The 17,783-nt window shown below is 34.2% G+C and overlaps 2 protein-coding genes across 4 annotated transcripts; both read right to left on the bottom strand.

The window, feature by feature from the left end:
• Window positions 1-284: 284 nt before the first annotated feature.
• On the bottom strand, window positions 285-12,494 carry LOC145567960 (protein ENHANCED DISEASE RESISTANCE 2-like). Of its 3 annotated transcripts, none has more exons than XM_081627391.1 (21): window positions 11,900-12,494; window positions 11,132-11,206; window positions 10,422-10,475; window positions 9,679-9,816; window positions 9,447-9,550; window positions 8,351-8,415; window positions 8,146-8,259; window positions 8,011-8,051; window positions 7,828-7,928; window positions 7,101-7,196; window positions 6,370-6,434; window positions 6,212-6,283; window positions 5,908-6,063; window positions 3,958-4,190; window positions 3,838-3,877; window positions 3,490-3,743; window positions 2,555-2,599; window positions 2,332-2,472; window positions 1,647-1,742; window positions 1,450-1,551; window positions 285-795 (listed from the first exon to the last, which is right to left on the bottom strand). In XM_081627391.1, the coding sequence occupies exons 1-21, from the start codon at window positions 12,044-12,046 to the stop codon at window positions 685-687; spliced, it is 2,250 nt and encodes a 749-aa protein (XP_081483517.1). In that variant the 5' UTR covers window positions 12,047-12,494; the 3' UTR covers window positions 285-684. The 3 variants fall into 3 exon arrangements, with proteins under 3 accessions (XP_081483517.1, XP_081483518.1, XP_081483519.1); XM_081627392.1 differs by having other exon boundaries at window positions 3,490-3,761; window positions 9,679-9,744; XM_081627393.1 differs by having other exon boundaries at window positions 9,679-9,744; window positions 11,900-12,493.
• Window positions 12,495-14,249: 1,755 nt separating this feature from the next.
• Window positions 14,250-17,553, bottom strand: LOC145569449 (putative pentatricopeptide repeat-containing protein At3g01580). Its single transcript, XM_081628792.1, has 2 exons — window positions 17,402-17,553; window positions 14,250-16,799 (listed from the first exon to the last, which is right to left on the bottom strand). The coding sequence occupies exon 2, from the start codon at window positions 16,727-16,729 to the stop codon at window positions 14,294-14,296; it is 2,436 nt and encodes an 811-aa protein (XP_081484918.1). The 5' UTR covers window positions 16,730-16,799; window positions 17,402-17,553; the 3' UTR covers window positions 14,250-14,293.
• Between the last annotated feature and the right edge of the window lie 230 nt (window positions 17,554-17,783).

Raw genomic sequence — 17,783 nt, 5'->3', positions numbered from 1 at the left:
TTTTCTCTCTATCTTACACTCACAAAAAAAATTTGCTTAGAAGTCCGTACACCTTCAAAGTTGCAAAAAATGTGAAAAAGAGGCAATAGGTAAAATCCCGAATGTAGTTAGTCACATGAAACCATGAATTGCAAGAGCACAAATATATATATATATATATATATATATATATATATATATATATATATATATATATATATATATATATTCTACAGTCTACACTATGTACTTTAAGACTTAAGGATTTTCCATTATAACAGTAATAGCAATGAAAAAAAAAAAAGAAAGAGGGGAAAGATATTCACTATAGATATTGATTGTGGTATTCTAATTTCTAAACTCTGTATTATGTAACTAAGTTCTACATAGAAATCAAAAGAATAAAACAGATCGACTGCCACATTCATAAACTTGTACAACCTCAACATAATCTGGAGGCTAAGTAAATGGCAGGACTTTACACCTTAGGAATGTACAACACCGATAGATTTAGCACATTTTGCTGTCATCTTGCTCCAAAAATATACAATTTGTAGCTGCTCCGGGTGGTTGGTTTTTCAGCTAATCCAAATGACGTAAATCTTGGTATTGTTTTACATCAGGAATGAATATGATCAGTCAAAAAAATGACTGCTACTTCCGGATAAATATATGCACATGAACACCAGCCAGCAGTATATATGCTCATTCAGCAGGTGCATCTGGCAACTCTGGCACAACTGCAGATGACAATTCGATATGAGATACACGGACAGCACCAATCAACTTCTCTGGTAACTCCTCTTCAGTATTTGCCTGAATTCACATCAACTTGGAGTCAATTAGCCTGCAAACAAAGCAGTTTGCTTGCAAAAAAGAGAGCAATTGCCCAAAGAAAACAGTGCAGATGCCTAAATTTAGGGTTGTAATAATTTTTCCCATTTTGATTCCTGCCTAGTGCCTCATCCATAATTGACTCTAGTTCATAACCAGCTTCAAACTTATATAAAATCAATGGTCAATGCAATGCAAGCGCTGTAACTAAAGAAATTAGGACATAAGAAGGAACACATTCATTGGAGTTCCACAGCACACATACATCCCAGATAAAACTAAACCGCAAGGTCCCTAAAGTTCCCTTGATTACGAAAGAAAAGAGAACTCTGTAAACCACAATCTCATTACTTACACACGAAATGAGAACTCTCTAAACCGCAAACAAATTCACTGTTTCATAACCTCAATTTCAGTCCTAAAAGGGGGTTAAAAGAGAGGGGATTTTGAAAAAACCAATTCTCTAATCAAGCAATAAATTTCCACCTGATCATAAAATTTCATATATTCATTCATTAAAATTTCAAAAAATTCCTCAGTAGCTCTCTAAGACCACAATCTCATTACTTTTGGGCCTTTACTCTAGGCTCCATCAATTGCCACTTTGTAACAACTTTTGTTTTTGGGAATCCATACCTGTACAAGGAAAGCCATATCAACCACCAATGTTGTAATCACCCCAATCACAAGGCCCAAAACTCCATTGGCTACTGTTGAAGAGCCAATATCTACATCAACCTACAAAAGGTAATCAGCAAAGGATGACCAAAATCAATGCAAATACACTTGAATCAATATTCAATCTCCAATTCACAAACAAATTTGAAATTTACCTCTAAGTAGTTTGGCCCTCGAATGTAGTTACAATCAACTGCTTTTCCTAACAAACAAGGAGTGCTTCCAACACTCTGACGAACAATCCAAGAGCCCTGCATAAAGCATATACCCACTTAGAAAATGCAGAATATGGAAGTAAAAAGGCTAAAATAAGCAGTAGTAAAATACCAATGCATCAGAGATTCACATTGCAACAAGGCCAACAACTGGAATCTGACATTCTAACAAAACTGGGGAAATCTCTATTGACAGAGGGGCAGAAGTTGACCAACTATTCAATTAAATATTTACATATAGCCTTTTTATCTCTACACAAGTTCAGCAACATAAATGGTGCACACTGCACAGCCTTTACAATTAACAAATAAGTAAACTGGAACATAGCATACCTTCCAACAACACCACTGACTTCTTAACAACATGAGAAAAAAAGAAACTTTATTTTACCTATTATTTGGGGAGGGGGAGGGGGAGGGGATAACAAGGCATAAATTGTGCAGTGGCAGTCACTTTGCCTATATAAAATGAATTCAACAGCTTAAATCTTTTCCTGCCTATTCTTGGGAAAATTAAACCAGAAAAAGCAGTGAAATAAAAGGACAAGTTCGCTTATCAACTTATTAATTACCGAACTTTAGCAGGCATTTTGAAAATTATCTCAACAGGAATGTCTGAAGTTACCTTGGGAACTGAAGGGATGAGCTTCAGCCGGGTATTACGAAACTCATCATCGCCATCCACAAAACGTTGCAAAAGTGACCCAGGTATTAATTTTGTTGTCACAAAATAGAACACCATACTATAGTGAGTTGAACCAGGTACCTGATGGAAATGGAGTAAATAACCTTTCTAATACAAGGTATGTAAAGTTAGATCAAGGGTTGGGTGGTTGAAAAAAACTCACTTGAAAATTAATAACCAAAGGAAACATTCCTTTCTCCACAGCAACCTACAAGTAGAAAGACAATCAAAGGTTCATTATACTCATTATATGAGGGACCAAGATAAATCCCTGGCAATATATAATAACATCTGATTAAGGCATAGTTTAAGAGATGGGATTGATAGCACAGCTAAGAATAAATTAAAAGATTACACTTTTGACGCCAAAAAAATTTAAAAGATAATAGTTTATATGGCCAGATACCCATTATAATGTTTGAATTTGTAAGATAAGTGCATCATAAATTCACTTCCAAACTTTGTAAAGTAGGTTTAAAAATAGAGAAACAAATGACCAAAGTCTCAATCAACATCATCTATAATACAGGGAGGCTCTTTGCTATCTCTTTAGAAAAAGGCAACAAGTTAACTATTTTCCAGGGATAACATTGCTTATACACAAGCTTGTGTATACAGATCAGTAAATTCCAAAGTACAAACCCCTGATCAGAACATCTCAAACACCAAAATAAATCATAGTGTTAGCACATTATTGTCAAAGTTGTAGTTGCATAAGTGCACAAGCTGTTGCAATGTAGAGTGTCAAACACAGATGCCACAATCAGTACAGATTTTCCAAAATTTGCTGAATTGATCGATTCAAAAGAAAACAAGTTGACAAGTTAAAGGATAAGGTGAAGTAAGAGGAATAAAATACTCGATGTAGCAGAGTAGCTTAAGCAATATGGAAAAAAAATAAGACCAAATGTGATACACTCATAAACCATAATAACCCTTAAATTCTGAATCGGATAATAACAAAATGGAATCAAGTAAATTCATGTAATTCTTGCTTCAATAACAAAATAATTTTACTTCTGTATAAACACAAAAAAAAAAAAAAAAAAAAAGAAAAAAAAAAAAAAAGGATGAGAAAAGAAAGAATTTAGATCTCACCTGTGCTGCACAGCCTTGACGTCTAGCAACATGGTCCATCCGATTTGAATCTTTGAACCAATCAACTGCAACAAGATCCATTATAGGTTTCCCTGCTGCGACCTTTGATTTGTCACGACAGAAATTCTTGCTACGAACTTTGAAGTTGTTTCCATCAGATATTCTCCAACAATTGCGAGCATTTTCATTGTCGTCTCGTCGTAAAGTTCCCGAGAACAAAGTTAAGTCAATCTGATCAGTCGGTTCTTCAACAGCTTCAAACATAAAGGGAGCTGTTAACCTCTATGCAGGAATAAAAGTATTACAGTCATAAAAACAAAGAAGATAAATGAATGAAGCAATGCCCACCTGCTATTTTGACTTCATTCTCTGGTGGAGAACGGTAACCCTACAAGATTGCCAAAATAAAAAATCAGAATTTTAGATAAATAGCCATAAAAAGAGTTTACAGAGCAGTCTTGTACAAACCTCTTGGTCTGACTCAGGTATTTGAAAATCCTCATCTTCATCAGAGTCTTCATCCATCATGACAGAGTTTCTATTAGGAACAATATTAGGATCGGAAAAACTAGGATGAATAGATGAGTCCTGAAATTTTTGGTTCTTTCGAGAAGACATAGATGCTGAGGTCATGTTGACCATGACTGGAATTCTGGGAGTAGCGATTCTTTCATCAGTTTGAGAAAAGTATTCGCGCAACCCTGTCAGAATAATGAGAGATTTTACAATTAATCACATGGACACATTTTAAGGGATAAAGAGGCAAAAGCTTCTTCACAGGCCAATTGACAAAGGGGACTCCATGCAAGTTTTCTAAAATTGTGTTCAACAATCTTGTTTAATAACTTTCAGCAACAATTCTTTGAGAGAAGCTCATGAAATTACAAGAAATATGAATAGAAATGTCAGCGACTAGCCTTAAGAGGGGGGAGGGGGTGGGAACTCCATAATTGTCCTATACAGTTCTGCATGCAATCATAGCTTCTACTGTCAAACTTGAACACTTATATATTTAATTTTTTATATTACCTCCGTAATTTAATGTTGTTCCCATTTATAATCTTTATAAAATTTCAATGCAAATGGAATCTCAAACTCTCTCAGTGAATATATAAGAAGTAACAATTTTGGCATTGATCTTGTTTCAATCATCTCAATGTGTTAGTTCCAACATAGCAACTAATTAATATTTTTTACAAAGCGTATTTTAGTAAATTGATGCTAAAAAAATGCATTAAAAATCGTTCAAAAGGCAAATGGGAACATTTTTCAGGAATGGAGGTATTACGAGTTATGCTGCACAGCTATGTTACTTGGACTCAGATGAAGTGTCAAATTAGACACGGGTGTCCAAGCATCAGACTCGTCCATTTTCTTGGAAAAAGTTGTGTTTTTAATTAAAAATGAAGTGTCCAAGTGTCGGTGTCGGTGTCCGACACGGACACGTGAGGTAAATGAAAGAGTCCGAGTAACATAGCTGCACAGAAATACTTAACTGTTGAAAAAATAATTCAGAAAGGCCACAGGTGGAAAACACAAGTCCAAACGCATACGGCTTTTGATAATTAAAACATTAAGGGGGTATTTGATTGGGAGAAGTTAGGGGTAAAATGAAACGTTTGACTACTCCAAACCTTCAATGGGAATGCTTGGTTGAAAGAGAAGTTTGAACCCAAAAGGCTAATTATGAAAAAGCTAGTTGTAGGAGCTTTTTTAGAACAGAGGTTTGTGTATGGAATGGAGAAAAGAATATTCTATCCTAGACATTGCCAAATCAACTAACCTTTAAAATCTCCCACCAATATATTACTTAAATATCTTTAATTGTCATTTAACCCAATAAAGTAGCAAGCAGCTAAGAGCTACTTACCAAACCCTTTTACACAAACAACTAAATACAGTATACAACCACCTATACATACGGCAATAAGCTAACAGCTCACCCCTAATTTCCAAACAGGGCGTAAATCTAAAAGGCCAATTTAATCTTAAATATCTAACTTCCCCTTGCATTATTATTTACAACTCCCTCGTTCTCAAGTATATGAGGTGCGTCTCCATTGTAAAGAAATGTCTCCTGCCTCCATAACTCTTAAGTCTTAACAGTATTATCAAACTCCCATTTTTCTAAAATAATAACCAAAACCATTAAATTGCACCCACTTGGAATTACCTCTCCAATTACCATTTCAAATCAAGGTCATTATTGATAAATGGAAGAATCAAGAAAGCTTTTCTAAGAGCTTTTATTTTTGAGATTTGAAAAGGTTTTTCTATATTAAAGTAAACCTAGAATTTATAATCTCTCTCTAAAAACAATGGAAATATAACTCAAGGGCACAATTTCGGTTAATTACACAAGGACCTAATAATAGTTGAGCTGGCCCTTGATTAAAAGAATCAGCAACAAGAGCTCACCAGCAACACTGTTTAACACTTGTAGGAGGCAGTGCTGCTGGAATGATGAAACATAGCCCACACCCCATCCTTTTAGATCAATTTGCATAAGGTGCTGCACCTGTGATCTGGGCCTTCCGTTTCGGGGTTTTAAAGGAGAAATGTTGAATCCACCACCTGAAATATTGTAAAACAAAGTTGCCTATTTCAATGATTGGAAAACAAACTGAACAGTAATTGTATTTGAAAGCAAATAGAACTCAATTATGCAATGCATCAAACTGAGTCGACAGAAAGCCAGTTAACAAAGAGATCTAGAAATTACTTTCAAGATGGGCTCGCACAAATCCTGGCTGAGGACCACAATTCTCATGCACCCTTGAGCGGAACAATACAACTGCATTATAACAGAATACAGTCAGAAAGAAAAGAGAGGAGTGTGAAGGTGAAGAAAGAAAGAAAGCTATAAACAATACAACTGACCATAACTTCCGTCATCATTACGTCGCCAATAGCGCACATAGCAGAGGTCACGAGGCCAAACAAACCTGGAAAAATCACAGATTGCTACATAAATCTACAGCACATTCTACTTCATAGATGTTGTATCAATGTGGGAAAACTGCAGACTTTATCTTATTTCTTCTTCCCATACACATATGCAATACGTTCATCTTTATAAGAATTTTAATCAAGATGTCTTTGTAGCATCAAGGCAACTCATATCTCGTTTAGTGTAAGAGATAACACGAATTGGGGACAATTTTTTAAAAATGAACTGCTTTCCAAAATTCCATGCAATCAAAGCACTGGACAGAATATTCAGGTAAACATGTTCAACGCCCCAATAACCTATCAAGTTGGTCAGTCAGGTTATGCAACTTTGGGTTCCGCTAAGATCGGCTTTTAGATCACTTTTCGGTCAAATCCCTTTTTTGTTCATTTTCGCAAGTTCATTTTGGTTTTGGGCTGAAAAATTGTGTTCAAGAAACTAAATTTTCAGGCAGATTCTAATCAAGTCTTCAGTACATCAAATTAGTTTTTTTCTAGGCCTTCCAAGTACACTGCCTATGTTGAAGCACAGGAATCATAGTACTTTAAAATCAACAGTTAGAATGTTAGATCATCCAGTTCCCTTCTCAAGTATGAAAATCATCACAATGAAAGGCATAACAAGGAACTATAAAAAGAAATACAACAGGAGAAAAACTTACATTGAAAACCAGTCAAGCTGGAGTCTATGATATATTATAGCAGTATGCCCATCCACCTCCTCAACTAAACTACCATACTGGAAAGAGCAATCCCATCTGGAAAACCATATAAGTAAAACTACGTCAGACTATTAAGAAATTAGTGCAAAAATCAGCAATAATGGAAAAGTCAACTCAAGCCCAAATCTCCAGAAATTTCCAATTGGAGTAGCCAGATGCACATGAAGCTCTAACCCAAAAGAAAACAATACTTGATAAGATCTACACATGCCCCAGATCAAACTGTTAGGTCAGGGATCCATTTTCATCAAAGAAGCAATAGCATGAAAATGAAATGGAAGCTGAGGTATGGATGAACAAAGGAAACAAGAATGAAACTTATATGATTAAAATAAAATAAAAAAATCAAAAAAAAAAACTTGAGGAAAAAGAAGGAAAAACAGCCTTTTCACAGCATAGAATGATACATCAAAAAAAAAAAAAAAAAAAAAAAATAAAAACTATCAGAAGCTCTGTCCACTACAGAGCATCAATTTTTAGGGGGCGTTGTAAGTAAAGGAAAATTATAATCATTCTGGGGTAAGCTATTGGGTTCTATAAGAATTGCATCACATGAGGGAGAGACAAAGGTTTGGGAAGATGAACTCCGAGCAAATTTTCCCATGGCATGAATATAAAAGCACTTCAGAGTTAAGATGAAAGTTCATGGATGAGATTGGTTACATACTCAAATCTTGTCCCATCCATACTCATTATAAGCTCAAAAATTTCTTCACAAGTAGCTTCAACCACTCCTACAGCTCTCATTGCTCGGCTACAACTCCTCGGCTGTATATAAGCGGGAAATTGAATAAAGAAACAACAAAGAAAAGTAAACCATCATACTCTTAAACAACACAAGTTTACATACAAGGTAATCAACTTCAGAAAGCTCTTCGAAAATACGAAGCCCTGCAATTTTTAAAATAAGATATTATCAGGCATCAGCTTCTTGTTAAGAAGATTTTTTTTTTTTTAAGCAACATCATATTTACAATACAAGTACCATTTTGACATTGAAGAAGACGCCAATGCTTCCGAGAAAATACTTGAGTATTAGTACTTTGGGATAAATCAGAGTCTATTTCACGGGTCCAATCCAATATAGCTTCGGGAGGTCCTGGAAGATAAATAGAGCAAGTAGTACTGAGGCTACTGACCGAATAAGCACAAGTGCCATTTAATAATTATAAAAGAAAAGGAGCACTGACCATTTCCAATTGTTGTTCTCCTCAACAAATTAGAACCATCCTCCTCATCTTCCTGGGCACTAAGCCTGCAAAGTTCAGAAAACAGGGTGTTCAGAAAATAGTTGAAATACACAATTCCAAGGACCAGAGTGTTCAGCAACATAAATATCCCATCTCAAAAGCAGAGTATTATTTTCTTCTGACCAGACAAAAAAAAATATCAATAATTGGCAGTGCATACAAGTAGATATCCACAGTAACTGGGCCTTAAAATGAAAACTGAAAGATGATGCTGAGACTTTCTAAACTAAAAGTAACAGCAAAATTGAAAGATGCTACATCCAACAAGATTCTGGTCTCCATTAAAGAAAATCCTTAAAACAATATTCTACCTGTATCAGAAATAAGGATATAGATACTTTTTTAATCTAGGGATAGATATACTGACACTTCATCAAAGACCAGATAATGCAATACTTTTATTGAAAGGCAGAGTTTAACACTTGGACACTGGACAACATGTGGCTAGACTAGAAACAACATATCCTAAAACATAATGTTGCAACCATTATGCCAAATCATACAATCATCACCACCACCACCACCACAAAGGATGATCCTGCACCTTACAAGAGTCTATTGAGGATAAAATATTTGATATTAAGAGGAAAGAATGGATGTTTCCAATGTCCTGATGGAGCATGCCCAAAAGTGCTCTGGTTCAGAAAAAGATAGTCTATGAAAATTACTTATCAAAATTGCAGTGGGGCGATTGGCGACGGTGTATCAAGAGCATAGAAGTTGCACTACCTTTCTTATGGTTTCATACCACAAGAGCAATCTATGGGATTGTACTTGTAGATTTCCAGTAGGATTGGCATACTGTTCCCTAAATCCCTACTAATTTTCACTTTCTTAAGATCAGCTGGCTATCAAATATTTTTACATGATTATCAGCTCAATAAACTTTGTTTTGTTTCTCTGTTAAAATCCTACTGCCTAAAAAATTGCAAAGGGATCAAATATCCTACTCAACAGTCTAGACATCCAAAAAATATCATCAAAATAAAGTAGAAATTTCTATATTAGAAGAAACATGAATCAAGAAGCCACTTACTGACTTTCATGATCTGAGGAAGAAGCATTTCTCATGGAATCAGAGCCCGCTTTGTACTCAAAAGATATGTACTTGTTGCCATTACCAACTTGAGACTCCTGGTGCTGCATATAGAATACAAAATTACAAATCAGTGAATCCTAGATTTAAGACTTAAAGAAAGATATTACCCTAGAAATTCAGCATGCAAGTAACAAAGAAAATACAAATTAAAAGCAAGTAGAAAGAATACCTGGTCAATGACTTGCTCTATCTTCTCTTTCCAGATTAAAGCTTCCTGGATGTTGAATGCTGCCAACTTTATCACGAAGACACATCGGGTTAAGCTTTTCCATAATTTTTTTTGTAGCAGCGAGACAATTGAAGGACACTGCATAATAACCAAGCATAGTCTGGTACCACTATTCCAGTCACATTAGAACTACTTACAGCAAGGAAATCTAAACAAAATTTTGATGTGCCTCGAAGTTGTAGCAGCTAGCTGCAGTGTATTATTTAAACAACTGCGCTACCTGGTTGAAACTCAAGATCTATAAAAAAAACCATATGTGAGTAGGCGCAGATCGCTAAGTTTTGCATTATTGCTATTTCTTCATTAGTTCCTTTACATGTCTGATACTGAAACCTTTCAGAAGTAGCTTCCACAAACCATTTGGAGGGTAAAGCTCAAATAAAAGTTTTTGATGCGGCAATTTAACAAACTAGTTTGTAGAACAGCATGTAGTCAGTCCAACCAGGACCATACTGCTAACCTTTTGCATAGACTAAACTACCACCATCTGTATCCATCACAAGCATCATGGGCAGAAAGAATCCAGACGACTAAAATATAAAGCATTCAAATTCTTAACAGAAAATGAGATGTGCAAAGGAACATAAAATTAAATATTTATGAAAGGGGAATTAAATATTTATGAAAGGAGAGAACATAAGCTTAAAAGAATAGCTAAGTGTTGAAAAGACTAAGATACACACCGTAATGCGGTGATATTTGTCCTTCTTGTTGTACACGGATAAGACATACACCATCTGTATAACCAATTAAAAAGATGCAATGATAATAAGCACATATAAGTAGAGAATCTTAGACGAAGTACCAAAACAATTTTTTTGAAACAAAGAAAACATATTAACAGAGTGTTAAAGTAAATCTAAGTAGACATTGACAAACAGACAAAGAGGTCAGACACTTGAAGAGAAAGAGTCACAAGAAAGGACTCTCAATCAGTGACTGAACTTGTTTATGGAGCTTATAAAAAGGTGATTTTTTGTTCCTCTTCCTACATAGATTGATGACAAAGCTACTTTGTAAGTTAAAATTGTGATAACTTCTAAACATCATATCCATAGTTCTACAAGGAGCCCACAAATAACCAAGCTTTTTTCAAATAAATAGTGTCATGTCTTTCATCGAATGCTGAATATGGAGTCCCCCATTGACCAAATTTGTGAAGTCCAAACGTATGCAAACCTAATATATAAATCTTACAGAAAATGTAGGATCCAGATGAATGCAAAAGAAATTCCCACAATATAAAAAACCATTACAAAAATTTGTCATAAAAGCATGACTCGTGCCAATTCAACTAATCCTTGAGCATTTACACAGTTGAGCCTCCAAGTATGCAGATGTCGACAAATAAAAATATAAATGATTAAGAAAACCAAGATAACAAAAAACTCACATGTCCATGATGGGTCTTCAAGCCTCGGTCCTCCACTCTACAATTGCCATCAATGACAAGTGTCTTGACAGGTACCTATATAATGCATTAAGAAATCAAAAAAATAATCTACATAATGAATCCTAAACACTGGAGAAAGAATAAAGGCAGCCAGGAAGTTTCTATAGTACTCGTCAAAATTTCTAAAACAATAGCCAAACTCCCTACAGACTAGTCCTCGTAATTTTGTCCATTTTCCACATAACACATTTTGGTTAAAGCCCTTTCATTCAAGAAGAAGCTAACAAGTATGTGATTCTAACATGAAGATTCTCAACAAAAGATGGGCCTAAAAACTTCACTAACCCTCAATCATCTATCTTCTATCCTACTCCTTTAGAATCCAACTTTATCCATCAAACTTATTCCCAACCACTCTTTCACTTCGAATCGATTTTTCAACGAAATTCGAACATAACCGGTCATCATTTCGGCATGATATCAGTTCTGATCAATCAAAATTCAACTAAAGCCATTCTCAAACTCCTCTAATTTATGAATACTACAACAATTGCAAACAATTTTCCATCCAATCAACACTTTTACTTCAATAAAATTCACAGTTCCACAAATAAATTCAACAAAAATTGTATAAAACCCAAAAAAAATCAAATTAAAACAAACTAACTTACTCAAAACTTAAAATGTAACAACATAAAACATAAAAAATAAAAAATAAAAAAAATAAAAAAAAGAATGGAAATTTAAAATTAAATTTATATTCTATACCTGATTATCTTGGGGTTTTCTCTTATAATAAGCAAGAAGACGAGGCTCAAGAACAAAATATCTCATATGAATAAAAGATCGACCGATTTTCCTCCTCCCAATTCTCACCATCCATCCTTCATACACCACCTTAGATGATGATGACATCACTCACTTCCACCAAAATTAATTATTAAAAAAAAAAAATCAAGCAAAAAATTAAATTTAAAAATCCGCCAAAAATTGGCGAACTTATATCAAATCGAAAAAAAATCGTTTGATCGCTGCTAAAAACCACAAAATTAGCATATCAAAGTAAGAAATGATCGTAATCGATCAGCATTCAAACGATTAAATGGAAATTGATTTTTGTTCAATTTTTCAAGAATTTGAAATTCTTCTACTCGTGAATAATCAAAGAAAAATTGGAAGAACTTGAGCAAAAAAATTGGCGAAAATTTGATTGTTTGAAGCAGAAAAAATGATGAAGAAGAAAGGTTTAAGGTTTGAAATTCGAGGTTGAAAAATGGCGAAAGACGTGAGAGAGGAGAGAGAAAGAGGAGGGAGGGAAGGAGCACGAAAGAAGAGGTACGCGAGATCTATGTTTGCACAATTTTATTTAATTTTTTTATCTTTATTTAATTTTTTTTATCTTTAATTAATTTTTTGTTGATGAAAAAAATAAAGAAAACAACAAAAGGAAAATAAAAAATTGAAAGTGGAAAAAAATGAGCGTTTTGAAAAATTGTACGTAATACTACGTAGCTTTTTGTCTTTTGTGTGTAGTGTTCTGTGATGTCTAGGAACATTGCATGGTGGAAAATGAAATTATTTAAAAGAGAAGAAAAAGTGAATACTCAAGAAATAATGGTAGTAAATCGGATTGCTTTAACCAAAAAGAATAATCGGATTGCATTACGAAATTACTTACAGGTGAAGGGATTTGAGCTCGTAATCTATCATATACTTTTTTTTTGATTTTTGTCGATAAGTTATCGCATTGGTAATTTTGTACTTATTTTTTTAGAAGAATAAAGGAAAATTACACATAACAAAAATTATTCTTTTAAATGAAATACATCGACTTTGAGACAAAAAATAAAGAAGAATTAAAGATTGTAAATTTGTAATAAAATACTTATTCTTTGATTAGGTTCTTAATAAATATAGTCCCAATTTTACGTAAGTATAAGGGACAATGATTAACCGAATTAAATTAACGCTTTAATCTCGGGAAAATCACAACTAAACAAAACATAAAGGATCCCACATGTTGAATTGTTGAAAGAAAAAAGTTCAAAAGCTAAATAGTTACTTATAATACTAATGTATGTGATGCTTTCTTGATTGTTTCTTTAACCTATTTACTAGTTAAATAATATAGAATCACATTAAGGGCATGTTCTCTTCAGCTTAATTTCAGTTTAGTTCAGCTCCAAACAGTTTAGTTTCTAATTTTCTTCTCTCATAAAATATTCATTTCAGTTCAGTTCAGCTCAGCTCTAATCACCTCAGCTGAATTTAGTAAATCAGAACAGACACTAATTCAAAAATCTATATCAAAGTAAAATACTATTTTTTTTCTTAAAACAAAATACTGCTCCAACTTGTTACGTGTTTTATCGTTTGAAATGTAACATTATTAAATTGTAAAATGATTTTCTTACTATTGTTTACGAAACACTCCGTAATTTATATAGAAAACGAAAACAGCTAATTAAACAATACAACTTTTTCCATTAGATTTGAAATTATATAAGGAAAACCAAGTAGATTTGTTCATATTTTTCTTGTGAGCAATATATCCAGAGAGTTACACTGTGGAAAGTGGCTTTACAAAAACAAGCTAAATTAGTTAAACTTTACTTCTTTAGTTTGTGAAAGAAGGACAAAGTTGTTGAAGTTATTAGTAAAGCTAAAACACTCCATTTGATAAAACATACTGTGTGCACCATCAAGTGCCTATGGGCCCAACTATTATACATTTTGATTCAAATTCAAACTATAATGTTCATTGATTGCTTTCTTTCATTCTAATTCAGTTAATTATTTCAAATTTTGTTGATTCTTGTATGAGATGATTGTATAGTAAGATTCCGAAAAAAAAAAAAATTATAACTTTTGTGGTTGACTTGCGGATTGTAGGGTAGAAACTATATACGTAGAGAAGGAACGTTATATTCTCTATGGTCTAAGATTGTCTCCTACTAAAACTTGCTTTCTTGCAATGAATTAGCGATAACAAAAAGCTCAACAAGAATATTGTATAAATTTTGATATCAGTATCATGAATCATGGTGTACAATGTACATGGATGATGGGGCTGCAAAGCAGTCATTTTTTTCACAACCCTCTCCCAAAAAAAAAAAAAAAATCTAATAAGATGAATAAATTAAAAATTAAATTAACATGAAATTACAATTGCGGGATATATCCATCCCTAATTATCTCTGCAGTCAAATTTTTAAGCATGACATATATGTCTCTTACTTGATCATGTTTTTTATCACTTGCAGTAAACACATGAATCTGATTATTAACATCAATCCAGCTACAGCCAGGACTTTTCTTCAGTCCCATACCTTTGATTTCGGATCTGAGTGTTACAACCTCATTCCATTTATCCAAGTCCTCGTACAAGTTTGCAAGGAGTACACGGTACCCAATACTATCAGGATTCAACTCAAAGATGTGATTAGCTACAACTTCAGCTAACTTCTCATTACCGTGAATTTTACAAGAGCCAAGCAATGATCCCCAAATGCGGTCATCTGGAATGTGTGGCATAGCAATTATCAGATCATAAGCTTGGTCTACATATCCAGCACGACCTAAAAGGTCAACCAAGCAAGTATACTGCTCAAGTTTAGGTTCAAGCATGTGTTCTTTTGTCATGCTTCTGAAGAATTTCAAGCCATCTGCAACTCTTCCTGTATGACTACATGCAGAAAGAATTGCAGTAAATGTTTGATGATCAGGCTTCAAGCCATTCTTTCTCATCTGGTCAAACAAAACAAGCATTTCGCCTACAAGACCATGTAGGCTTAACCCCAACATCATCGAATTCCACGAAACTTCATCTCTCTCCTTCATCCCAACAAAGACTCTCCACGAGCTTTCCAAGTTTCCACATCTGGCATAGGCAACTACAAGTGAATTGTTCACAAGAATATTGGTCTCAAATCCACTGCGTATCAGATACCCATGAATTTCTTTACACTGTAAATTTGAATACAAATGTGAGCAAATTGATAGGAGACATGATATAATCACTGCATTAGGTCTAATTCGATGATCTTGCATCTTCCAAAATGCTCTCACAGCATCATTCAAGTATTCATTATGACTATATCCGGATATCAGACTACTCCAAGCTACCTCATCTTTTATAGGTAACATTAGAAAGACTTTTTGAGCACATGGTACATTTTGACATTTCATATACATATCAACTAAGGCACTACCAATGTATGTATCTAGGTCCAACCCCATTTTAACTGCCATCCCATGAAGCAGTATCCCCTCAAGCTTAACTGTCAGAGATGAACATGCTCGTAATGCAGCTAATAACATGACCAAATCCAGATAACCATGCTCCAGTCCAACAACAAACAGATCTAATGGTTTTCTAAAAGATCCACATCGAACACAATTTGTGATTACTGTACCCCACATGACTATATTATGATTATGGATTCTGTAAAATAACTGTAATCCTGAATCAGGATTTCCACAGTTACAGTACATGTCTATCAATGAGGTTCCAACTCTAACATCTATCTCCAAACCAGTTTTGATAATAAGTGCATGAATTTGCTTTCCAAAGGCTAGATTTAAGGACTCTGAGCACAAGACAAGAATAGCAACCATAGTAGAAGAATCAAATTTAACCCCTGAAACCATCATTTCAATGAAAGAACGTAGTGCCTGCGAGTAACAGCTATTCTCCACATACCCCAAAATCATAACATTCCATAACACGGTATTTTCTCTCATACTCCCAACAACGCTCTGAAATAGTTGTTCTGCATAGCTTATAACAGAACATTTCATATAGAACTCAAGCAATCCACTCAAAACAAACTCATCAACATCCAACCCACTTTTAATCACAAAAGCATGTATTTCTTCCCCATGTATTAGAGACTTAACTGAAGTACATGAGGAAAGCGCTGAAATGCAAGCTACCCTATTGGGATACATTCCGAATTCACAAACCATGCGTGTAAACCATTCCAATGAGTTAAAATACAACCTTGACTGATGAAAGCCAGAAATCATAGTGCTCCATGAAACAGAATCCCTCTCTTGCATTGTCTTAAACATCCTTATTGCATCATCACTAGCACTACATTTCCAAAACGTGCTTAAAAGAGAATTTGCTACAGATATATACTTGATCACACCTAACTTAACAATATGCCCATGAACTTGTCTGGTCAAGTTCAAATCACAAACACCGCCAATTGCCTTAACTAAAACAGGAAAGAAATAAAAGACATTTGAGATGAAACCGTCATCCAACATGCCAATATAAAGCTTGACAGCATCACCATAGAATCCTTCATAAGTAAGCTCTTTAATCAGCTCGTCTACAGATGATTCATTGATCAAACCCTTGTTTCGATTAAGGTTATGTTCAGTGCGAGAACCAAGAAAAGAACTACACTGATTTTGGTGTGTTATAGCAGTATGATTGAACTTGGAATTGCAATAAATGGAAGCATGACTAGAACCGCGGTACCCATTAAAAAATTTACATTGCTCAAGTACTAAATGATGTCGATTAAAGACGACATAATGATGTGATTGAGGTCCGAAAACATTACATTGTGTGATAGTTGTCACCATACTAGAAATTTGAACTCCAAAGTCCAAATCATTCGCGGTGTGTCTTGCTACTGCTATAAATTATCATAACCTGGAAAAATTAAGAAATCAACACATTCAATAATAATAAAATTAACAAATAACAAGACATAACCATTGGAGTTGCTCTAAAAAATCCAAAGTAGCAGGGGGTTAAAAATAATCAAAGCCAATTTAATAAGCCACAAAATTAGATTAATCATAACCAGGACAAATTAAGAAATCAACGCATTCAATAATAATAAAAATTAACAAAAATAAAAACCAATTTAACAGGGGAATTAAAATAATCAAAGCCATACTTCCAAAATAAAATTAATTAGAACGGAGTAGAGATTTTTGCAAATACAATCTAACCAAAACAGAGTATCTCAATGGAGTCATGCTTAATTTTACATCAAATGAATCAAAACATCTCATAAATTCGTAATTATATTTATATAAACAGCATAAACTTGCAGAAATAACTATACTTGCACAATTAAAAAAGATGATAAGCACAACGAATTTTCAGTTACTTCAATACATACATATTTTCAAGACCTTACTTAAAAATGAACCCTAAAAAGAATAAGCATTAAAGTTTCAATATTTATGCTAATTAGAATCTGAAAATGAAGTTACAAACATAGAGAAATAAGGAAGATGGTGCACCTCGGTATAAAGAGGCGCCGCCGGAATATGGTGGTTACCGGCGACCGGAGTTGAACGGGTTTGGGTTTGGGTTTGGGATTGGATTGGATTGGATTGGATTTGGATTTGGATTTTGGTTTGGATTTGGATGAAATATTGAAATGAGAAGAACAGGGGTGGGCCAAGTGAAACCCAAGTGCAATGATTCGAACTCTTAATTTGGAAAATAAATTTAGAGCTTGGGTTTAGTAGTTAAGACCAGTAATTAGTAAGTAGTAATGATGAATTGGGTCCTATTTGATCTAATTTGAGCGTAACACTTCAGGGCCGTCTAATTGGAGGTATTTAAAAGGAAAAGGGAATTAACTGTCCAGATTCCCTTTAATGTTGTTTGTTAGATTAT

Source organism: Chenopodium album, chromosome 11 (genome assembly GCF_948465745.1).
Source record: "Chenopodium album chromosome 11, dcCheAlbu1.1, whole genome shotgun sequence".
In the NCBI taxonomy this organism is placed as follows: domain Eukaryota; kingdom Viridiplantae; phylum Streptophyta; class Magnoliopsida; order Caryophyllales; family Amaranthaceae; genus Chenopodium; species Chenopodium album.
This window is presented reverse-complemented; position numbering and strand designations above follow the sequence as displayed.